Here is a 25454-nt window from a genome sequence, read left to right on the forward strand (position 1 = left end):
GACAGACACCTCTGCGACAGGTAGATTGGTGAGGACGAGGTCAAGTAGGTTTTTCCCTCGTGTTGGTTCGCTCACCACCTGCCGCAGGCCCAGTCTAGCAGCTATGTCCTTCAGGACTCGGCCAGCTCGGTCAGTAGTGGTGCTACCGAGCCACTCTTGGTGATGGACATTGAAGTCCCCCACTCAGAGTACATTCTGTGCCCTTGCTACCTCAGTACTTCCTCCAAGTGGTGCTCAACACGACCGTGCAACCCTTTCTTCTTCATCTATTGGCATTCTTGACCTCACTGTCTCCTTTCATCTCAACTGGAGCCTAATATCTCCTCCATTGCTCAAACAGAATCCAACAAGCTCAGTTTTGTTTCTTATGCCAACACTTCTTGCCTTCCAATTCCAAACATTCTGTTTTACACACGCTTCCCCCTCCCTGCATTCTCTTCTGTGTTGAAATCTAGATTTATAGCATCACTCCTTTCTCTAACTCATTCTTTCTCAGGACTGTAAAACTGTGGAACTTCTAATTTCGCAAGTACAAATCCCACCATAACAAGTTGTGGGCTGGCACTAGAAAATGACCATGAAAGCTGCTGGAGTGTTGTGAAAACCCAAATGATTCCCTAATGTCCTTTTTATTTATTCACTCATCGGATGTGGGCGTCACTGGCAAGGCCAGCATTTATTGCCCATCGCTAATTGCTCTTGAGAAGGTGGTGGTGAGCCGCTGCCTTGAACATCCCTACTTCTGAATTAATGATGGAGGGAAGGTCATTGATGAAGCAGCTGAAGATGGTTGGGCCTAGGACACTGCCCTGAGGAACTCCTGCAGCAATGTCCTGGGGCTGAGATGATTGGCCTCCGACAACCACTACCATCTTCCTTTGTGCTAGGTATGACTCCAGCCACTGGATAGTTTTCCCCCTGATTCCCATTGACTTCAATTTTACTAGGGCTCCTTGGTGCCATACTCGGTCAAATGCTGCCTTGATGTCAAGGGCAGTCACTCTCACCTCACCTCTGGAATTCCTCCAGGGAAGGGAACCTGCCATCCCTACCCAGTCTGGCCTACATGCACTCCAGTCCAATGCTATGTAGCTGATTCTTAATTAGGGTTCCCAACCCTCCCAGAATGACTGGGAGTCTCCCGGAATTGGGGATTCCTCTTCCCCGAGCACTGCCTCCAGCAGCCCAGGAGATCAGTTATTTAAATTTCCCGCTGCAGTGAGCCCCCACCAGGCCCATGATGTCACTGGCTGATGTTGCAGAAGCCTCCAGATCGGTCACGTCATTGGCAGAGAGCAGCGCTGCGTGCCGTCGGGAGAGGGCCGGAGAGTCGGGAATCGGGAGGGTTCGGGAATCGGCATTCAGAGTGGTCTCTGAAATCAGGGGGGTGTCTCTGAAATCGGGCGGGAGATCGCTGAAATCGAGGGGGGGTCTCTGAAAATGGAAGGGGACTCTGAAATGGGGGGGGGGAGCTCCGAAATGGGGGGACTCCAAAATGGGGGGACAACTCTGAAATGGGAGGGAGGAGACTCCGAAATAGGGGGGAGACTCCGAAATGGGGGGATCCAAAATGGGGGGGGGGCTCCGAAATAGGTGGGGGCTCCAAAATGGGTGGGGCTCACCCTGGAATGGGGGGGGGGCTTAAGAGTGGCGGAGAAGAGATGGAGATTAGGGAATGGTAGCTTGGTGGAAGAGGGAATCTAGGGAATGGGGACTCGGTGGGAGAGATGGATAGTGAGGAATGGGGGTTCAGGGGGAGAGATGGAGAGTGAGGAATGGAGGTTCAGGGGGAGAAATGGGGACTGGGGAATGGGGAGAGATGGGGATTGGGGGCTTGGGGAGTGAGAGAGACTGGGGATAGTGGATTAGGAGATGGGAGGTCGGGGGAGAGAAGAGGACTAGGGTTGGGGGGTTTGCGGCTCAAGCGGGGGGGTGGGGAATTGGTACAGTGTGGGCACGGGGACCAGCATTTCCCGTAGAGCCAGGAGCTGCAGCAGAAGCAAAGTGATGAGTGGGAGCGGCACTGAGAGAGGAGCAGCCAGTAAAGGGATGAGTGAAACCTGGGGATCTTACTGTGGGTAAATAGTGAAAGATTATTTCCACTGGTGGGCAAATGGGGAACTAAGGAACGGAAACCAAGGATTCTCACTGGAAGAAAGAAGGGTGAAGGGAGGAGGAAAGTTCTTGGACTGAGGACTATTAGACCGTGGGATACTTCACCACATGTGACAATTGAGGTAGAGACTAAACCTTCATTTCAAAGGGAATGGGATATATATTTGAAAAGGAGGAATATATAAAGATCTTTGGAGAGGCGATGGGGCTTCAGGAGAGAGCACCAGAACCGGGGACCGAATGGCCTCCTCCTGTGCTGTAATTTCTATAATTTCTATGAAAACTTTGCTTTATCGAGTCCGAGCTCAGGGAGTGGTTTAGAAATGTTGGTGCTGAACTGAGTTTAGGACGATGTGCCCTGTGAGAAGTGCCCCAAACACTGAGCCCACTGCCCTTCCTGCGATCTCTCGGTTTGGTTCAGGTCAGTCAGTGCCACCCGGTTTTGACGTGTGAGGTCCAAGTATAGATCAGCTCTGACTGAGGCTCCCTGTTCAGAGTTGTCACCTTCACATGGAACCAGAGCCCCAGAGTCCAAGGAGATAGGGAAGGAGATAGGAGAGAGATAGGGAGGGAGATAGGGAGGGAGATCGGACCTATTAAAGCATCCACTGGGGAGCCTGACTGCACCTTGTGCATTGCTGGGGGATTCTGGCTACGTTTTCAGGGTGAATATTAGCGGGTGAGAGGATTACTACTAGTTACAGGTAGGATATTGGGACATTACACCCATTACTACCAGTTAAATATAGACCATAAGTGAGTTATTGTATTACTGTTGGTTATGAGGGGAATCTGAATGTTACCACTTTACTATTACTTATCAGTCCGATTTCAGTGAGTTACCATTGGTCACTGGAGGAATTAAAGTTCCTCCCACCTCTGGTTTCCCCTCTTCCCCTGCTCATGGGTGGGCTCCTGGTTCTTGGAACTTGTCGCACAACAGCTGCTGGCGTGAAACCACAAGCAAAGATTCTCAACTATAGGGGATCCAACCTTCATAATATAAATACAATAAATACATGTGATCAGATGTCATGTAATCAGGCATCACATGGTCAGGTGTCATGTGGTCGGAATGTCACGTGATGAAACATCCATGAATGCCTCAAACCAGAGTTGGCAATCCTACTCTTAATGCCCTTTGGGAAACTAGAGATGGGCAATAAATACTGCTTTTATAGGTTTGCCCACATCCTAAGAACTGCTAATAAAAAAATACTTTAGTCTTCCCTTCTTTCTATAATCTACAGGCTTTTAAAACCCAAGCTTGTCATCACATAAAATTTACATCTTAATTTATCTTGCCTCAAACGTTATTGATCACAAGATCAAAGATTCTTATGGATGTGGAAGGCTATTTGGCCTACTTTAATACAGTCATTCAACCCGACACTCCCTCAACCCATCCAGTTGTTTGTCATCTGATTCCAGGGTTTTTACCTTCATTACCCTGCTCAGAAGTCTATTCCAAGCATTGATCGCTCTCTGCATGAAGAGCCTCCTGACTGTCCTAAGGTCACCTTTTATTAATTTGAACCCATGAGTCCTTGCCCTACTCCCACTATTTAACTTAGAGTAATATTCCAGATTAACCTTTTCCCTACCATTTACTACCTCATAAACCTCTATAAGATCAGCTCTCAGACGCCTCCTTTCCAAGCTGAAAACCAAAAGTCTTACCTCATAACTCCCAAGGAAGTTAGTGGGGGGAAAGCTCAGGGCCACAATCAGGAGGGCGGGGGGGGGGGTGGGGGGTAGGCTAAGAGGTTAGAGCCACGATTGGGAGGGGGAGGTTGAGGTCAGGGCTGCGATCGGAAGGGGGGGTGGAGGCTGAGGGGTCAGGACCGTGATCAGGGAGTGGGACCGCCAAGGCTTCTTTGACAGCACCTCCCAAACCCGCGACCTCTACCTCCTAGAAGGACAAGGGCAGCAGGCACATGGGAACAACACCACCTGCACGTTCCTCTCCAAGTCACACACCATCCCAACTTGGAAATATATCGCCGTTCCTTCATTATTGCTGGGTCAAAATCGTGGAACTCCCAACCGCACTGTGGCAGAACCTTTACCACACGGACTGCAGTGGTTCAAGAAGGCGGCTCACCACCACCTTCTCAATTAGGGATGGGCAATAAATGCTGGACTTGCCAGTGACGCCCACATCCCACGAACAAATAAAAAAAAAACGAGGCATCCCAGTCAATCCAGTGAGATACTTGAGTACTACCTGGGGGCTTCAGGCTGGGATCATGACCTGGACCCCATCAAACTGGGGACCATGTTTTTTGTTACTTTTTTTAAAGTGTTCCCCTATGAGAGGGGGCTGGTGGGCCCAATTACACCGTGTTTCTGGGTGGGGGGAGTCTAACAATCCTGCTCTCCCCTACCTGGGCACTTACTCTGGACTTTCCCTCTTGGCTGGATTGACGGGCACCCCAGAGGCCCCTCTAGTGTTTGGGGGTGCCCGCCAGTGGTAGGGAAATGAAGGGATCTCTGCCTGACCCCACAAACTTTGGCGAGGTCAGCAGTGGCGGTTGGGAGAGGGCTTATTTCAGCACTAATGCGAAATGTGGCCACTATTTCTCCGCCTTTCAGGAGGAGCAGCCTTGTTGATCTTTTTCAAACTGTCTCCTGGCTGCTTTTCTGAGATTTTCAAGCTGTCTTTTCTTATGAGATTCTCTAAATACCAACTGCCTTCTTTAAAAGAACGTTCCAACTGCTCATGAGATTCTCCAACTCCTGTGATTTAAACAAAATTATCTCTTTCATATCCTAGAGCGAGAATTACCCAGACCTGACCACTCAAATCCAAAAACAACCTGAACCGATCACAAAATCTGTAGAAAAATGAACTTTGTGCATTAGACTCACTCTCAAGCCTGTCATCAGAGAGATTGCACCAGTGAACCTCACCACGCTACTTCGGGAGAGGCCTCGTATAAGACTTTAGTTTTGACCAGCTGTTGAACTGGTAATGTAGGTCAGTAGAGACAGGGTGATGGGTGAGCAGGACTTGGTGCGGGATAGGCAGCAGAGTTTTGGGTGGGCTTAAGTTTACAGTGGATATGTGGGCACTGGGAGGATGGAGGATGGGAGGCCGTCTCAGGACAGCATTGGCATAGTCAAGTCTGGAAGTGACAAAGGCATGGATGAGGGTTTCAGCAGCAGATGGGCTGAGGTAGAAGCGGAGGCAGGTGATGTTATATTGGTCTTTGTGATGGAGAGGATATGGAGTTGGAAACTTACCTCAGGGTCGAATAGGACACTGAGATTTCAAACAGTCTGGTTCGGCCTGATACAGTGCCTGGGAGGAGGGGGATGGAATTGGTGGCTGTGGTATGGGCCAGGATTTTGACTCAGAGGCGGGAAGGGGGCGGGGCAGGAGGGTTGAATCATGGACGGGAAACCCAGAATTACGGGTTTCCCAGGTATCCTTAAACTTTTGACGTAAGGACTTCTTTTATTTTTTTTTGTCGGTTTGCTGTCCGACAGGCCGACCTGATTGACAGGCTGGTCTCAGTCTGACAGGAGACCAGTCAGGGAGAGGACACGAAAAGGTAAATCTTCAGGTAAGTCTTAGATTGTATGGATGGGCAGGGGCATGTGTGGGCACAGGGGGGAGCATGGGTGGGCACGGGGGCATGGGTGGGCATGCGGGTGTCAGTGGATATGTGTGCACTGGGGGCATGGGTGGGCACAGGGGCACAGGGAGAACTTGGGGGTCATAGGGGTGAGTCAGACATCGGTGGGGGGGAGGTCAGTCAGCAGAGGTCAGTCACTGGGGGAGTCAGTCATGGGGGGGGGGTGGTCAGGCGCAATGGAGGAACGATCGGGTGTCAATCACCAGGGGGGTCAGTCACTGAGGAGGGGGTTGGGATCGGAGATTATCACGGGGGTCCTTGATCATTGGGGGGGGTCCACGATCGTTGTGGGGGGGTCGCGATCGTTGGAGGGGTAGCTACAGGTAGGCTTGTTGGACCTGGGGGAAGCACTCCTGCTCGTCCGAGCCCACACACCTGCAGTTTTGGGCCTTCTCACCTCCTTTCATCTGGCGTGAAGGGGAAAGCCCGGGAATCCCGGCCACCAGAGGTTAAAATTGCAAAACCTTTCAAAATGGAGGCCCGCAGTCTCCTTGAAAGCTATTAGTCACCAACCCGCCTCCTGGGAGCGGGTTGGTCACCGCCCCTTGTCCCACCCCAGTGAAAACCGGAAATGGACGGGTTGGGAGCGTGCTGGGGGCAGGTCTGAAATTGTTGCAATTTTCAATGCCCCCCGCCCCCAATCCACTTGTTTTTCACAGTTAAAATCCTGCCCATGCTGAAGACAATGGCTTTGGTCTTCCCAATTTTTAGCTGGATGAAATTGTGGCTCATCCAAGATTAAATACATAGCAAATGAAATGGCAATAAATGGCAAATCAAATTCAAAATAGCAAAGTTCAGGGGTGATGTCAGGAAGCACCTTCATACAAAGGATAGTGGAAATCTGGAACACTCTCAGAAAGTTGTTGAGGCTGGGGGTCAATTGAAAATTTCAAAACTGAGTTTGATAGATTTTTGTTAGGTGAGGGTATTAAGGGTCAGGGAGCAAAGGCGGGTACAGGTCAGCCATCATCGAATTGAATGGCGGAACAGGCTCCAGTGGCTGAATGGCCTACTCCTGTTCCTATAAGTGTGAGGTGGTTCATTTTGATAATTTGCAGGATTAAGAAGGTCACTTATTCCTTGGACAGTAAGAAACTAAATGAGGGAGAGGAGCAAAGAGATCTGGGAATACAGATGCATAAATCGCTAAAAGTAGCAACACAAGTTGTTTACGGGACCCACGGGAAGGCAGCGGGATCGGAGGGGGTAAATTGCTGCCCTTATTTTAACTGCCCCCCTTGCCTAGTTTCTACCAGGCGCGGGGAGTTAAAATCAAGTCCAGGAAAGTAGGACAGCAAGAAACATAAGCCAATGAACCTGTATATTATTTAATATGTGGATGGTCACAGTGTACATGATTGACTGATACAGTTTTCGGATCCTCTCAGTTGGGTATATTTTCTCATATACAAAGTGTTCAACAGATCAAAAGATATCAACAGATAAAATGAGAATAACTTTCTGATCTCACACTGATAACAGTGACCCCTTCCCACCTCCACACACCCCTCCTCCCTCCCACCCTCCCCTTTCCCCCCCCCCCATCCCGGTTGCATATTGGAAATTCGGGCATGTGTTGCATCACATTAATATAAACAGTTGGAAGTCATGTGCAGCAGGCGCTCAAATTTTCCAAGCTTTTTCTGCCCGTTTTGCGGCTATCGGGAGTGGGGAGGCATTCCGATGGCCACCTAGACTCTGCTTCCACTTCCGAAATTTCCCTGAGGACGCTAAACTCTCCGGCCAAAATATTTGATTGAAATGCTGGTGGCAGAAATGTATCATCCGAAGGATTTTCCTTTATTAACGCCTCAGCAACACTGGGCATCACTGGCGCCATCAGATTCCACGTCCGACGTTGGTAAGGCAGTGAAGAGTGGTCAAAAAGTTAAAGGGTGCCGTAGACCAGTGCAATTTATCGCTGAACCATTGCAATTGATCGTATGATGGGGACCAGAATATTTTTTTAAATTAAGGTTTATTTTAAACTGCCTGACCGGCCTCTGTCATCTACATTACGCTATGACTGATCAGAAAAACCCTGGGAAATTCCCAGCAATAGTTTAATGTATAAGAACATTTAATCAAAGGTAAGGAAATAAAAATAAAAATAAAGACTTGCCTTTCTAATGTTCCTTTCACGGTCTCAGGACGTCCCAAAGTGCTTTACAGCCAATGAAGTACTTTTGAAGTGTAGCCACTGTTGTAATGTAGGAAACACAGCAGCCAATTTGCACATAGCAAGGTGATAGTGATCAGTTTTTGTGACGTTGGTTGAGGAATAAATATTGGTCAAGACTCCCCTGCTCTTCTTCAAAATAGTGTCATTGGATCTTTTACATCCACCTGAGAGGGCAGACGTCTCATCCAAAAGACAGCACCTCCGACAGTTCAGCACCTCCTTCAGTACTGCATCGGAGTGTCAGCCTAGATTACGTGCTTAAGTCTCTGGAGTGGGGCTTGAACCCACAACTTTCTGATTCAGAAGCAAGAGTGCAACTATGAGCCACGGCTAACACTTAAAAGGCCATTCGGTCCAACAACTTTGCCCCTCTAGAACTCCAGCTCCCCCAGCCGAACATTGAACTATATTTTACACTCCTCTAGTTTTTGATTTCCTTACCTGATAGATTATACCACAGGTTTGATGAGAGCACCACTTTCCTAAGATTTGTTTTAAATATGCCACCCCTTAATATCAATTTTTTGCTATCTTCTCCGATAGGCCTGACTCAGAAGGTGCCATGTTAATGATCACTCCGTCTGTACCATTTCAATTCTTTTCTTACACATCTCAAAGTTTTTTTGTCATTATATCCTTTGACTTAGTCTCTATCACTCACCGAAAGCAAAAAGTATTATACCCTTTTCAGTTGCCCTTCCTGTCTCCGTTTCACCCTCCGACCCCTCCCCATTCTGGCACTCACCTTACTTTCAAATTCACCAAGAACTCCTCAATGGTGAGGCTATCCAACAAGACAAAGTCGGCTTTGCCGAACTCCAGGCTCTCCTGTTCAGCCATTCTCTTTGACAGGCGTGGCGTGAGCCTGCCGGTTAGGAAGTGGTATGAGCTCAGCCTCTTCCTTTAATGCACCGACAAGCGTGGTAATCGGCCGGAAGGCACCAGGGTTCCTATCAGCTGGGATGTTTCTTGCACGGTCACAGTCTGTGGTTCAGCCTGTTTCCCCACCCCACCACCCCCCCATTCCCTTAAGTCACTGTTGCTAGACATGGCACAAAACCTACTGAATCAGGAAGTTAGGGCTGTCAGGCCAATGTCAGGATAAAGCAATTTTTTTTGTTCACGTGAGGTTGCCATGGGGAAATTTGATATAACCCCTCCCCTTCAACAATTTTGTATCCATCTTAGCACTCGTGGCTCTGAGCAGAAGATTGAGGATTGCAAATGTTACACCGCTGTTCAAAAAAGGGGAGAGGGATAAACCCAACAACTACAGACCAGTCAGCCTAATGTTGTTGGTGGGGAAACTTTTAGAGACATTAATCCAGGACAAAATTAATCGGCACTTGGAAAAAGATGGGTTAATAAATGAAAGTTAGCACAGATTTGTTAAAGGCAAATCGTGTTTGACTAACATGATTGAGTTCTTTGATGAAGTTACAGAGAGGGTTGATGAGGGTAGTGTGGTTGATGTTGTGTATAAGGACTTTCAAAAGGCATTTGATAAAGTACCACATGATAGACTTGTTAGCAAAATTGAAGCCGATGGGATTAAAGGGGCAGTTGCAGCTTGGGTACGAAATTGGCTAGGGGACAGAAAGCAGAGGGTGGTGAACGGTTATTTTTCAGACTGGAGGAAAGTATACAGTGGTGTTCCCCAGGGGTCGGTGTTGGGACCACTTTTTTTACATATATATTTGAATGACCTGGACTTGGGTACACAGGGCATAATTTCAAAGTTTGCAGATGACACGAAACTTGGAAATATAGTAAACAGTGAGGAGGATCGTAACAGACTTCAGGAGGACATAGACAGACCGTCAACATTAGGCTGACTGCTCTGTAGTTGTTGGGTTTATCCCTCTCCCCTTTTTTGAACATGGGTGTAACATTTGCAATCCTCAATCTTCTGCTCAGAGCCGAGAGTGCTAAGATGGATACAAAATTGTTGAAGGGGAGGGGTTATATCACATGACAGATGAAATTTAATGCAGAGAAGTGTGAAGTGATATAGTTTGGTGCAAAGAATAAGGAGAGGCAATGTAAACAAAATGGTACAATTTTAAAGGGGTGCAGGAACAGAGAGACCTGGTGATGTACGTACACAAGTCTTTGAAGGTGGCAGGACAAGTTGAGAAGGCTGTTAAAAAGGCATACGGGATCCTTGGTGTCATAAATAGAGGCATAGAGTACAAAAGCAGGGAAGTTATGCTAAACCTTTATAAGACAATGGTTGGCCTCAGCTGGAATATTGTGTTCAATTCTGGGCACCACACTTTAGGAAGGATTTCAAGGCCTTAGGGAGGGTGCAGAGAAGATTTACAGGAATGGTATCAGGGATGAAAGACTTCAGTTATGTGGAGAGACTGGAAAATTTGGGGTTGTTATCCTCACAGCAGAGAAAGTTAAGGGGAGATTTGATAAAGATGTTCAAATCATGAAGGGTTTTGATAGAGTAAATAAGGAGAAACTTTCTAGTGGCAGAAGGGTCGGTAACCAGAGGACACAGATTTAAGATAATTGGCAAAAGAACCAGAGGTGACATGAGGAAAAACTTTTTTATACAGCGAGTTGTTGTGATCTGAATTGCACTGCCTGAAAGGGTGATGGAAGCAGATTCAATAATAACATTCAAAAGGGAATTTGGTAAATACTTGAAGTGAAAAAATTTGCATGGCTATGGGGAAAGACCAGGGGAGTGGGACTAATTGGATAACTTTTTCAAAGAGCCGGCACAGGCACGATGGGCCGAATGGCCTCCTTCTGTGCTATATCATGCTGTGATTCTATGATTCTAATTCCCGTCCAGAAACTTGAGCACAAAATCTAGGCTAACACTTTAGTGCCCTGTCGGAGGTGCCGTCTTTTGGATGAGAAGTTAAACAGAGGCCTTATCTGCCCTCTCAAGTGGGCATTAAACATCCCATGGTACTATTTCGAAGAAAAGCAGGGGAGTTTGCCCTGGTGTCCTGGCCAATATTTATTCCCCAAGCAACATCACTAAAACAGATTATCTGGTAATTTATCTCCTTGCTGTTTGTGGGGCCTTGTGTGCAAATTGGCTGCTGCATTTCCTTCATTGGCTGTAAAGTGAATTCCTTTAAGATGTCTCCTTTCTTTCTTTCTTTCTATCTATCTTTTCTTTCCTTTCTTTCGTCTTCCCTAAAGTCACTTACCCTTACCGTAAAGCTGCAATAAAGGTGTACAGATGCAGGCCATCCACTCGAACCTCACTCATATGACCCTTCTTCATCTGTTAACCCAGGCAGCAAGTGCCACCTTACTAATCAACCATGTATGGGGCATCACAGCCGAGCTTGATCCTGTCCTTACTGTACTGTATGTGTACTGAGGCACTCACAGGCCATACAGAACCAGGAGGGAGTGAATCGTTCCCTTTTACCTGCTGTGTACTGTACGTGTATAAGAACTGACACTGAGACACACACAGGCCATACAGAACCAGGCGGGAGTCAATCATTCCCTTTTACCCGCTGTGTACTGTACGTGTATAGGACCTGACATTGAGACACACAAAGGCCGTACAGAACCAGGCGGGAGTCGATCATTCCCTTTTACCCTCTGTGTACTGTACGTGTATAGGACCTGACATTGAGACACACACAGGTGGTACAGAACCAGGTGGAAGTGAATCGTTCCCTTTTACTTGTACATGTACAGGAACTTAGACACTCAAAACACTCAAATGATGCCCTTGCGTCAACCATTAAACCGTCCATCATTTCTTACGTCATCTCAGGAGAGCTTTATCAGAATGAGACAACCCCTTCCTCAGGATATGAAGTGCGGTGTGGTTGGTTGCTCTTGCTGCCTTGCAATGTATATATTTAACTAACTGCTGGCTGCTTAACTATACAAAAGGAAATTCTGAGGGGGGCAGTATCACTGTGGTGGGAGATATGGAGGGGGAAGGGCAGTGAGTGTCAGGATCAGCACCCTCCAGAAACTTCATAGTTAAGCTGCCACTTGAATCCTTCCAGTGCAGTAAGATAGTCGGGTGTGAGAAAAGGCCATTGGTTTCTCCACCTAGAATCCATGCAAAAAAAGAACTTGATCACAGAATCTTTGGGCTATAAATTGGGCCGCAGAGTGCCCGTTTTGTAGGCGCTATGTGGCCTCCTAAGGACCCAAAATGGCAACCGGAATGTGTGCGCACACTTCTAGCGTGACGTACGTTGGACGCCATCGTGGTAAAGACGTTTGCGCATGAAAAAGTAACGAACACTGGCAGCATGTAAAGTAGGGAGAATATGCAGTAGATCAGTGTGCAGTGCTGATTTAAAGGGACAGATGCGATTTTGGAACTCAACGCTCCAGCCAACGCACTGTCTTAACCTCGCACAGCTGAAAAGGCTGTAAACAGCATAGAGGACCCCTCACCAGCACTATTTAAAGGGATCATGCAGGAGTTAGAAGTTAGTTGCTGGATTATTGCTTCTGGCTGCTGATGCATTTGTACTTGTTTTTGGAGGTCACCTATACTTGAATACTAGGACTAGGGAATATAGACTAAAAATTAGAGCCAGGACTTGCAGGAGTGAAATTAGGAAACGTTTCCACACGCAAAGGGTGGTAGAAGTTTGGAACGTTTTCTGCAAACAACAGTTGATGCTAGCTCAACTGTTAATTTTAAATCTGAGATTGATAAATTTTTTGTTGACCAAAGGTATTAAGGGATATGGAGCTAAGGCAGGTATATGGAGTTAGGTCACAGATCAACCATGATCTCATTGAATGGCGGAACAGGCTCGAGGGGCTAAATGGCCTACTCCTGTTCCTATCTTGCTATGTTCCTATAATAAAGTTTCAATACTCTACAGGGAGTGGGCTGACTGGCTGACAGGCAACAGCAAGGGCACTGGCAGAGTGGCAGTGGTGGGACTCGACAGTGCAGCTAGGCCTGGCTGCTCACAGATATCAGGTAAATCACCAGGCAGCACAAATGTTACCTGCTGCCTGCATCTCAATGACCGGGCGCGGGTTAATCGTGCACCATGACCTCCGCACCCAGTTTCGGGGACTATCCAATATAACCCCCATAGAATCTTACAGCACAGAAGGAGGCCATTCAGCCCAATGTGCCTGTGCCGGCTCTTTGAAAGAGCTATCCAATTAGTCCTGCTCCCCTACTCTTTCCCCATAGCCATGAAAATTTTTCCTTTCGCGTTTGTATAGCACCTTTCACGACCTCAGGATGTCCCAAAATTCTTAACAGCCAATTAAGTATTTTTGAAGTGTAGTCACTGTAGGAAATGCAGCAGCCAATTTGTTCACAGCAAGGTCCCACAAACAGTTATGTGATAATGACCAGATCATCTGTTTTAGTGATGTTGCTGGAGGAGAGGTTAGACAACTTTCCTTACACAGAGAATGCTTTTGATTACCTAATAGGGTCGGAGAGGAATTTTCCAGATTTTTTTCCATACTTGGCATTGGTTTTTATTTGACTTTTCACCTCTCCCAGGAGAAAATATGGCTCCGGGTGGGTAGGGAGTTTCTGCATACATAAGATATCACGACCGTGTGGGGCAGGCTAGATGGACCAGTGGTCTTTTCCTGTCCGACATTTTTGTTTGCTCATAGAACGTGGAATTCTCTCCACAAACCATTTTGGTCATAATCTCATTTTCATATTTGTAAGTGATATAACTAATTTGGCAGCAATTTTTCCATTATCGAAGCATTTCCATTACGCATTGGCCTAAAACTGACCAAACTCATCTCACGTAGGACCCTTTAATCCCAGAGTTTCATTCGTGTCTAGGCTGGATCTGAATCTAAGTCCCAGATATGGAAGGTCAGTGTCCAACCCATTCCCTTAATATTGGGATTCACTCGTGCTGTGGCATCTGATCTACAGATTGCAGCAGAGCAAAAAGAGAATGCAGGAAGTTAACACCACACAGGAAAGAGATAACCTCTCATTTACCTCACTTGCTAGGCGTGCCTTTACAATGATCTTTGTCTCTCTCTGTTGAAGTTTCTGTGTGCAATGCCTCCCTGATTCATAGAACTTTCCAGCATAAAAGGAAGCTGTCCACCTGTCGTCCCTGTGCTGACTCTCTGAAATAGATAACCCCTTAATCCCATAACCCTCTCCTTTCCCCTTTCCCCATTCGGCCCATAGTCTCTGTGCCGACTCTCAGAAAGAGTTAACCCCTTAATCGAATTCCCCTGCCCTTTCCCCATTCGGCCTATTGTGCCTGTGCTGACAATCAGAAAGAGTTACTCCCTTAATCCCATTCCCCTGCCCTTTCCCCATTTGGAACCACTGTTTCTGGTAGGTCATTCCACATCCTAACAACCTTCTGGGTGAAACCTTCATTCTTTTGGTGGTAATGTTAAATTTATGTTTTCTAGGTACCAACACAGTGACCAGTGAAAACATTTTTGTCCTATTTGTATTGTCAGAACCCTTTGTGATTTTGAACACCGCTATCAGATCGCTTAACCTTCTCTAACCTTAACTAATGAAAACAGCCACAGTTTCTCTAGAGTCTCCTCATAACTGAAGTCTCTCATCCCTGGGATCATCTCAGGTGTCAACCTTGGCTCAGTGGTAGCATTCTCATCTCTGAGTCATGGTTTCAAATTCCACTCCACAGACTTGAGCACATAATCCAGACTGATACTTTTTGTGCAGTATTGCACTATCAGAGGTGCCTGCTTTCGGATGAGAGGTTAAAACGAGGCCCCGACGGCCCTCTCAGGTGCATGTGAAAGATCCCACGGCACTACTTGAAGAAGAGCACGGGTGCTCTCCCGGTGTCCTGGCCAATGTTTATCTCAATTAAAACAGATGATCTGGTCATTTATTTCTTTGCTGTTTGCGGGAGCTTGCTGTGCACAAATTGGCTGCCACGTTTTCTACATCACAACAGTAACTACATTTCAAAAGTATTTCATTGGCTGCAAAGCACTTTGGGATGTTATAAGAACATAAGAAATAGGAGCAGGAGTAGGCCATAAGGCCCCTCGAGCCTGGTCCACCATTCAATCAGATCATGGCTGATCTTCGACCTCAACTCCACTTTCCTGCCCGATATCCATATCCCTTGATTGCCTTAGAGTTCAAAAAACTGTCACTCTCAGTCTTGAATATATTCAATGACTGAGCATCCACAGCCCCCTGGGGTAGAGAATTCCAAATATTCGCGAACCTCTGAGTGAACAAATTTCTCCTTATCTCAGTCCTAAATGATTAGTGACTATATGACTAATCATTTATGTAAGGACTTGCACAACACCAGGTTATAGTCCAACAGTTTTATTTTAAATCACAAGCTTTCGGAGCTTACCTCCTTCGTCAGGTGAGTGAAGGGTTCTAAAAACGCATAGCATATATAGTCAGAGAACAATGCCTGGTGATTACAGATAATCTTTCCAACTGCCCCCTATCACATCTCGGCTGGGAGATGATCACAGCAATCAAAGGTGTCGTTGGTGTTCAGACAGGTTAACCACGGAAAACATTACATCCCAGTATACTGAATACACAATGGGTCAGATTACAAAGACAGAGAGAGAAAGAGACCCGAAAGGCAGAGAGAGAGAGAGAGAATGTCCAGTTGTATTAAAAACAGATAACTTTTTTATCGCTGGTGGGGTTACATGTAGCGTGACATGAACCCAAGATCCCGGTTGAGGCCGTTCTCATGGGTGCGGAACTTGGCTATCAATTTCTGCTTGACGATTTTGCGTTGTTGTGTGTCTCGAAGGCCGCCTTGGAGAACGCTTACCCGAAGATCGTAGGCTGAATGTCCTTGACTGCTGAAGTGTTCCCCGACTGGGAGGGAACCCTCCTGTCTGGCGATTGTTGTGTGGTGTCCGTTCATCCGTTGTCGCAGTGTCTGCATGGTCTCGCCGATGTACCATGCTCCTGGGCATCCTTTCCTGCAACGTATGAGGTAGACAACGTTGGCCGAGTCACAGGAGTATGAACCATGTACCTGGTGGGTGGTGTCCTCTCGTGTGATGTTGGTATCTGTGTCGATGATCTGGCATGTCTTGCAGAGTTTGCCGTGGCAGGATTGTGTGGTGTCGTGGACGCTGTTCTCCTGAAAGCTGGGTAATTTTCTGCGAACGATGGTCTGTTTGAGGTTAGGAGGCTGTTTGAAGGCGAGTAGTGGAGGCGTGGGGATGGCCTTAGCGAGGTGTTCGTCGTCATCGATGACATGTTGAAGGCTGCGAAGAACATGGCGTAGTTTCTCCGCAACATCGTCATCAAACCAGCGGACAAAGGAGGAGCCATCGTCATGCAGAACAGAACGGACTATTGCAAAGAAGCATACCGACAACTGGACAACCAGGAACACTACAGACGGTTACCCGCAGATCCGACCAAAGAACACACCCACCAGCTCAACAAACTGATCAAGACCTTCGATCCAGACCTTCAAAGCGTCCTACGTGCTCTCATCCCACGTACGTGGGAGACTTCTACTGCCTCCCAAAGATACACAAAGCCAACACACCCGGACGTCCTATCGTATCAGGCAACGGAACCCTGTGTGAGAACCGCTCTGGATACGTCAAGGGCATCCTGAAACCCATCGTACAGGGAACCCCCAAGCTTCTGTCGCGACACTACAGACTTCCTACAAAAACTCAGCACCCACGGACCAGTTGAACCAGGAACACTTCTCACCAGTATCCCCCACGATGACGGCATCGCTGAGACAGCCTCAGTACTCAACACCTACAACAGCCAATCTCCAGACGCCATCCTACAACTCATCCGCTTCATCCTGGATCACGATGTCTTCACCTTCGACAACCTGTTCTTTACCCAAACACAGGAAACAGCCATGGGGACCAAATTCGCACCCCAATATGCCAACATTTTCATGCACAAGTTCGAGCAGGACTTCTTCACTGCACAGGACCTCCAACCAACCCTATACACCAGATACACCAACGACATTTTCTTCCTATGGACCCATGGCGAAGAATCACTGAAGAGACTACACGATAACATCAACAAGTTCCATCCCACCATCAAACTCACCATGGACTACTCCTCAGAATCGGTTTCATTCTTGGACACACGAATCTCCATCAAAGACGGGCACCTCAGCACCTCACTCTACCGCAAGCCCACAGACAACCTCACGATGCTCCACTTTTCCAGCTTCCACCCTAACCACGTCAAAGAGGCCATCCACTATGGATAGGCCCTGCGAATACACAGGATCTGCTCAGACGAGGAGGAACGCGATGGACACCTACAGACGCTGAAAGACGCCCTCGTAAGAACGGATTATGATGCTCGACTCGTCGATCGACAGTTCCGACAGGCCACAGCGAAAAATCGCATAGACCTCCTCAGAAGACAAACACGGGACACAACCAACAGAGTACCCTTCTTCGTCCAGTACTTCCCCGGAGCGGAGAAACTACGCCATGTTCTTCGCAGCCTTCAACATGTCATCGATGATGACGAACACCTCGCAAAGGCCATCCCCACGCCTCCACTACTCGCCTTCAAACAGCCACCTAACCTCAAACAGACCATCGTTCGCAGAAAATTACCCAGCTTTCAGGAGAACAGCGTCCACGACACCACACAATCCTGCCACGGCAAACTCTGCAAGACATGCCAGATCATCGACACAGATACCAACATCACACGAGAGGACACCACCCAACAGGTACATGGTTCATACTCCTGTGACTCGGCCAACGTTGTCTACCTCATACGTTGCAGGAAAGGATGCCCCGGAGCATGGTACATCGGCGAGACCATGCGGACACTGCGACAACGGATGAACGGACACCACACAACAATCGCCAGACAGGAGGGTTCCCTCCCAGTCGGGGAACACTTCAGCAGTCAAGGACATTCAGCCTACGGTCTTCGGGTAAGCGTTCTCCAAGGCCGCCTTCGAGACACACAACAACGCAAAATCGTCAAGCAGAAATTGATAGCCAAGTTCCGCACCCATGAGAACGGCTTCAACCGGGATCTTGGGTTCATGTCACGCTACATGTAACCCCACCAGCGATAAAAAAGTTATCTGTTTTTAATACAACTGGACATTCTCTCTCTCACTGCCTTTCGGGTCTCTTTCTCTCTCTGTCTTTGTAATCTGACCCATTGTGTATTCAGTATACTGGGATGTAATGTTTTCCGTGGCCAACCTGTCTGAACACCAACGACACCTTTGATTGCTGTGATCATCTCCCAGCCGAGATGTGATAGGGGGCAGTTGGAAAGATTATCTGTAATCACCAGGCATTGTTCTCTGACTATATATGCTATGTGTTTTTAGAACCCTTCACTCACCTGACGAAGGAGGTAAGCTCCGAAAGCTTGTGATTTAAAATAAAACTGTTGGACTATAACCTGGTGTTGTGCAAGTCCTTACATTTGTCCACCCCAGTCCATCACCAGCATATCCACATCATGAGTAATCATTTAGTTACCCCATCGTCCTATCTTCTTCTATGAGTTTGGTATCCATTATTCCTTTATACCTCTGTGAAGAGCCTTCGGATGTTTTTCTATCGGAGGGGTTTTAATAGAGTATATAAGGAGAAGCTGTTTCTACTGGCAGGAGAGTCGGTAAACAGAGGTCACAGATTTAACATAATTGGCAAAAGAACCAGAGGGGAGATGAGGAAAATTTTTTTTAACAGCAAGTTGTTACGATCTGGAATGCACTGCGTGAAAGGGTGGTGGAAGCATATTCAGTAGTAACTTTCAAAAGGGATTTTTTAAAATTCATTCATGGGATGTGGGTGTCGCTGGCAAGGCCAACATTTATTGCCCATCCCTAATTTCCCTTGAGAAGGTGGTGGTGAGCTGCCTTCTTGAACCGCTGCAGTCCGTGTGGTGAAGGTTCTCCCACAGTGCTGTTAAGTAGGGAGTTCCAGGATTTTGACCCAGAGACGATGAAGGAACGGCGATATATTTCCAAATCAGGATGGTGTGTGACTTGGAGGGGAACGTGATGTTGGTGTTGTTCCCATGCGCCTGCTGCCCTTGTCCATCCAGGTGGTAGGGTTTGCGGGTTTGGGAGGTGCTGTCAAAGAAGCCTTGGCAAGTTGCTGCAGTGCATCTTGTAGATGGTACACACTGCAGCCATGGTGCGCCGGTGGTGGAGGGAGTGAATATTTAAGGTGCTGGAAAGGGTGCCAATCAAGCGGGCTGCTTTGTCCTGGATGGTCTCGAGCTTCTTGAGTGTTGTTGGAGCTGCACTCATCCAAGCAAGTGGAGAGTATTCCATCACACCCTTGACTTGTGCCTTGTAGATGGTGGAAAGGCTTTGGGGAGTCAGGAGGTGAGTCACCCGCCGCAGAAGACCCATCCTCTGACCTGCTCTTGTAGCCACAGTATTTATGCTTCATTATCTGAGGGGTTGTGAATGGAACTGAACGCTGTGCAATCATCAGCGAACATCCCCATTTCTGACCTTAGGATGGAGGGAAGGTCATTGATGAAGCAGCTGAAGATGATTGGGCCTTAGACACTGCCCTGAGGAACTCCTGCAGCGATGTGCTGGGGCTGAGATGATTGGCCTCCAACAACTACTACCATCTTTGTGGTAGGTATGACTCCAGCCACTGGAGAATTTTCCCCCTGATTCCCATTGACTTATGGGAATCAGGGGGAAAATTCTCCAGTGGCTCTTTAGTGCCACACTCAGTCAAATGCTGCCTTGATGTCAAGGGCAGTCACTCTTACCTCACCTCTGGAATGCAGCTGTTTTGTCCATATTTGGACCAAGGCTGTAATGAGGTCTGGAGCCAGATATATACTTGAAAAGGAAAAATTTGTAAGGCTATGGGGAAAGAACGGTGGGGGGGGGGGGGTGGACCATAGAATCATAGAATGGTTACAGCACAGAAGGAGGCCATTCGGCCCATCGAGTCCATGCCGGCTCTTCGCAAGAGCAATCCAGCTAGTCTCACTCCCCCACCCTTTCCCCGTAGCCCTGCAAATTTTTTCCTTTCAAGTACTTATCTAATTCCATTTTGAAGGCCATGATTGAATCTGCCTCCACCACCCCCTTGGGTAGTGCATTCCAGATCCTAACCACTCGCTGTGTAAAAAGGTTTTTCCTCATGTCACATTTGGTTCTTTTGGCAATCACCTTAAATCTATGTCCTCAGATTCTTGACCCTTCCACCAATGAGAACAGTTTCTCTCTATCTATTCTGTCTAGACCCTTCATGATTTTGAATACCTCTATCAAATCTCCTCACAACCTTCTCTGTTCCACAGAGATCAATCCCTGCTTCTCCAGTCTGTCCACGTCACTAAAGTCCTTCATCCCTGGAACCATTCTAGTAAATCTCTTCTGCACCCTCTCTAAGGCCTTCACATCCTTCCTAAAGTGCGATGCCCAGAATTGGACACAATACTCCAGTTGTGGCTGAACCAGTGTTTTATAAAGGTTCATCAAAACTTCCTTGCTTCTGTACTCTATGCCTCTATTTATAAAGCCCAGGATCCCGTAAGCTTTTTTAAACGCTTTCTCAACCTGCCCTGCCACCTTCAACGATTTGTGCACATATATCCCCAGATCTCTCTGTTCCAGCATTCCTTTTTGAATTGTACCTTTTAGTTTATATTACCTCTCCTCGTTCTTCCTACCAAAATGTATCACTTCGCACTTCTCTGCGTTAAATTTCATCTGCCACATATCCACCCATTCCACCAGCCTGTCTATGTCCTCTTGAAATCTATCACTATCCTCCTCACTGTTCACTACACTTCCAAGTTTTGTCTCATCTGCAAATTTTGAAATTGTGCCCTGTACACCGAAATCCAAGTCATTAATATATAACAAGAAAAGCAGTGGTCCTAGTGCTGACCCCTGGGGAACACCACTGTATGTCTCCTTCCAGTCCGAAAAACAACCATTCACCATTACTCTCTGTTTCCTGTCACTTAGCCAATTTTGTATCCATACTGCCACTGTCCTTTTTATTCCATGGGCTTCAACTTTGCTGACAAGCCTATTATGTGGGACTCTAACAAACGCCTTTTAGAAGTCGCTATACACCACATCAACCGCATTGCCCTCATCAATCCTTTCTGCTACCTCATCAAAAAACTCAATCAAGTTAGTTAAGCACGATTTGCCTTTAACAATTCCATGCTGGCTTTCCTTTTTTAATCCACATTTGTCCAAGTGACTATTAATTTTGTCCCAGATTATCATTTCTAAAAGTTTCCCCACCGGCGAGGTTAAACTGACTGGCCTGTAGTTACCGGCTTTATCCTTACACCCTTTTTTGAACAAGGATGTAACATTTGCAATTCTTCAGTCCTCTGGCACTACCCCCATATCTGAGGATGATTGGAAGATTATGGACAGTACCTCTGCAATTTCCACCCTTACTTCCCTCGGCAATCTAGGATGCATCCCATCCGGACCGGGTGACTTAACTACTTTAAGTACAGCTAGCCTTTCTAGTACCTCTTCTTTATCAATTTTTAGCCCATCCAGTATCTCAACTACCTCTTCTTTTACTGTGACTTTGGCAGCATCTTCTTCTTTGGTAAAGACAGATGCAAAGTATTCATTCATTATCTCGGCCATCCCCTCTGCCCCCATGCGTAGATCTCCTTGTTGGTCCCTAATCAGTCCCACCCCTCCTCTTACTACCCATTTACTGTTAATATGCCTACAGAAGACTTTTGGATTCCCTTTTATGTTGGCCGCCAGTCTATTCTCATACTTTCTCTTTGCCCCTCTCATTTCCTTTTTCATTTCCCCTCTGAACTTTCTACATTCAGCCTGGTTATCACTTGGGACTAATTGGATAGTTCATTCAAAAAGCCGACACAGGCACGACGGGCCGAATGGTCTCTTTCTATGCTGCAAAATTCGATGATTCTGTGAAAGTGCTGCGTATATGCAAGTTATTGTTGTTGCTATTGCTTCCTTAGGCCAATTGCCTCACCTTACATCAGCTAACTCTGCACACATCTGGGATATAAACTGAAGCCTTGCTGTTCTCTATGGCTCAGTACCAGACAATAGCAATTAAGTATAATAAAAAAAGAAAATGCTGGAAAAGCTCAGCAAGTGAGGTTGCATCCGTGGAGAAAGAAACAGAGTTAACGTTTCAGGTCGAAGACCTATCATCAGAACTGAAAGATGTTAAAGAGTTAAACAGTTTTTAAGCAAGTACAGGGCCAGGGAAAGGGAGAGAGGGACGGAGGGGAGGGGAGGAGAGGAAAGGACAAAAGGGAAGCTCTGTGATAGGGTAGAGGGCAAGAGTGTTTAAATGACAAAAGGGATGATGATACAAGGCAAGGAGGGTGGTAATGGGACAGGTTAAGAAACAAAAGATTGGTCCAGAGGAGCTGTAAATGGCAACAGCAGATCCATAACTAGCAGCTGCAGTCCAGTCATTTTTTTTTAAAAGTGGGAGCAGTGGTTATGGTCTGAAGTTATTGAAATCAATGTTGAGTGCAGAAGGTTGTAAAGTGCCTAATGGAAAGATGAGGTGGTGTTCCTCAAGCTTTTGTTGAGCTTCATTGGAATAGTGTAAGAGGCCGAGGACAGTGAGGTCAGAGTGGGAGTGGGACGAGGAATTAAAATGGTTAGCGACCGGCAGGTCAGGGTCACGCTTGCGGACAGAGCGGAGGTGTTCAGCAAAGCGATCACCCAATCTGCGTTTGCTCTCTGAAATTTAGAGGAGACTGCATTGTGTGCAGCGGATACAGTATATTAAATTGAAAGAAACACAAATAAACCGCTGTTTCACCTGGAAGGAGTGTTTGGGGCCCTGGACGGTGGGAAGGGAGGAGGTGAAAGGACAGGTGTTGCATCTCCTGACCAGGGTGTTGCGGAGGGAGCGGTCCCTTCGGAATGCTGAAAGGGAAGGAGAGGGGAAGATGTGTTTGGTGGTGGGATCGTGCTGGAGGTGGCGGAAATGGCAGAGGATGATACGTTGAATGTGGAGACTGGTGGGGTGGAAGGTGAGGACAAGGGGGTTCTAGGTTCTAGGAGGGAGGGGAAGGGGTGAGGGCAGAAATGCGGGAAATAGGACGGACACAGTCACGGGCCCTGTCAACTACAGTGGAGGGAAATCCTTGGTTGAGGAAAAAGGAAGACATATCGGAAGCTCTGGTGTGCGAGGTGGCATCATCAGAATAGATGCAATTAATAGCATCAGATGCAATTAACAGAATAGCAATTAACTCACTTGCATGTTTATTTATTTAGCACTTTTAACATACAAAACATCCCAAAGCACATTATGGAGTAGTAATACAAGGAAAGGAATGTCGAGCCAGGAGAGGGAGTTTAGGAGGGCTGAACGAAGGCTTGGGTGAAAAGATTGGCTTTGAGAAGGGTTTTAAAGGAGAGAGAAGGCGGATGGATTTAGGGAGACAGTTCCAGAGAGCAGGGCCTAGGTGGCTGACCATTCTGCCAATATTGGTAGGGCGAAGGGAGTGGTGGAGGAATGCACAGGGGGCCAGAGTCAAAGGACTGAAGGCTACAGCAGGGAGAGTATGTCGGACGAGGTTGCAGAGAATGGTGGAGCAAGACTTCAAGACAAGGATTTTACATTTAAGGTGGAGTATGGTCGAAGGAAGACCATTGAGGAGAGCACTAGAGTGATAGAAAGTGGAGGTGACTAAAGCACGGAAAAGCAATGGAGGGGCTGGGGGAGAAGCGGAGATGAGCAGTTTTGCGGAAGTGGAAATAAGTGATTGAGAGGACGTGGAGTTTGAAGATCAGCTCAGTAACAAGACCCCAAGGTTGGGCATAGTCCTGTTCAATCCCATTGAATGGCCAGGGAGGGGGAATGAGTCAGTGTTAAGACATCTTCTGTCTTCCTCATGCTTAGCTGAAGGAAGTGACTCTTCCGCAACTTGATGATGGACAGAGGTCGAGAGGTAGTGGAAAGGGAGAGCTGGGTGTTGATGTTGCTGAGGGGCAGCATGTAAACGAGGGAAAGGAGTGGGCCAAGGATGGATCCTTGTGAGACGCCTAAGGTGCTGGTGCAGGGAAAGGAAGAGAAGCCATTGCTGGAGATGCATTGGCCGATAGATAGGATAGAACCACACAAAGGCAGTCCCATGGAGCTGGACAATGGAGAAGGATAACATGATCAAGCAAGTCAAACACTACGGAAAGATCGAGGGAGACAAGTAGGGATCATGCACCATGTCCATAGTCACAGAGGTGCAAAACGCAAACAAACAGCCTGATAATGGGTGAGAGGGTGACGTGAGGGACGATTTTCCTCTCCTCTCCCATAGCAGATGCCAGACCGCCCAAATTTCCTGCCCTGGGCCATTTGCATGGCTGCAGGTAACCTCCGCAGCACAAGCTTGCCCCTGGCAGGGGCTTATATTGGGAGATAAACAGGAGTGCCAATGTAGACCTCACAGACCCTCCTGGTTGCTGGCCTCTAGGCCTTCTGCTCACTGCTGGAAAGAAGTGGTGCCCCATTGATGAATGTAGAAGAAATTGGGAGTGCTGAGAATACCCCCTCCCGCCTCATTTCCACAGTAACACTGGGCCTACACTTGTTCCAGGCCAAGGCCTGGGTGTGCCCACTTGGAAAAATCCTGGCAATCCCAGTGAAGCAAAGTAAGGTTGGAGACTTGATGTAGCAGATATCTGACTCCCCTGATCCTCTCCGCAGCACCTGGGAACTGAGCTTTTCCCAAACACTCTGCAGAGGAAAATCAGCCCTAATAAATTTGAAATATTCTTGTATTTCTAAATTGATTTTTCCATAATGCAAACCTTGGTCCCCTGGTCATTTGCTTTTCTCAAACAATTGATGCAGGGTGTTTTTTTTAAACTGACATTCACATCATCAGGACTAGAATTTAAGGTGGGTTCATTTCCTTTCAGCACTGACTAGACGTGTTGCTTTGTGTGGTCAATGACATCAACATTTCCGTTTCCAAGTATTTGGAGCAAAAATAAAGCAATAGTTGTGAAGTGGCAACATTCTGTTTTCACCTTATTGAAGGTAAGTTAACACCATGCTACAATACCTTCTAGATAATTGCAGCTAAAAAAAAATGAAGATAGTTTTGTGCCCTTGTTAGGACAGTGCAGAGAGAGCTTTACTCAGTATCTAACCTGTGCTCTATATGCTTTGGAAGTGTTGATGGGGCAGTGTAGAGGGAGCTTTACACTGTATATAAACTGTGCTGTACCTGTCATAAGAACACAAGAACATAAGAAATTGGAGCAGGAGTAGGCCATTCGACCCCTCGAGCCTGCTCCGCCATTCAATAAGATCATGACTGATCTTCGACCTCCACTTTCCCGCCCGATTTCCATATCCCTTGATTCCCCTAGAGTCCAAAACTCTATCAGTCTCAGTCTTGAATATATTCAACGACTGAGCATCCACAGCCCTCTGGGGTAGAGAATTCCAAAGATTCACAACCCTCTGAGTGAAGAAATTCCTCCTCATCTCAGTCCTAAACGTCCGGCCCCTTATCCTGACACTATGTCCCCTAGGTCTAGACTCTCCAGTTAGGGGAAACATCCTCTTAGCAT

General features: G+C 47.2%; 1 protein-coding gene across 1 annotated transcript in view; it reads right to left on the bottom strand.

Annotated features, from left to right (window-relative positions):
• Nucleotides 1-8824, bottom strand: part of LOC137312059 (unconventional myosin-Id-like) — a 154980-nt gene extending 146156 nt beyond the window's left edge. Inside the window, exon 1 of the mRNA XM_067978832.1 lies at nt 8687-8824. Within this exon, the coding sequence (XP_067834933.1) occupies nt 8687-8781 (95 nt within the window). The 5' untranslated portion in view covers nt 8782-8824. The remainder of the gene's footprint in view (nt 1-8686) is intronic.
• Between the last annotated feature and the right edge of the window lie 16630 nt (nt 8825-25454).

This window comes from Heptranchias perlo, chromosome 3 (genome assembly GCF_035084215.1).
Source record: "Heptranchias perlo isolate sHepPer1 chromosome 3, sHepPer1.hap1, whole genome shotgun sequence".
Taxonomy (NCBI): domain Eukaryota; kingdom Metazoa; phylum Chordata; class Chondrichthyes; order Hexanchiformes; family Hexanchidae; genus Heptranchias; species Heptranchias perlo.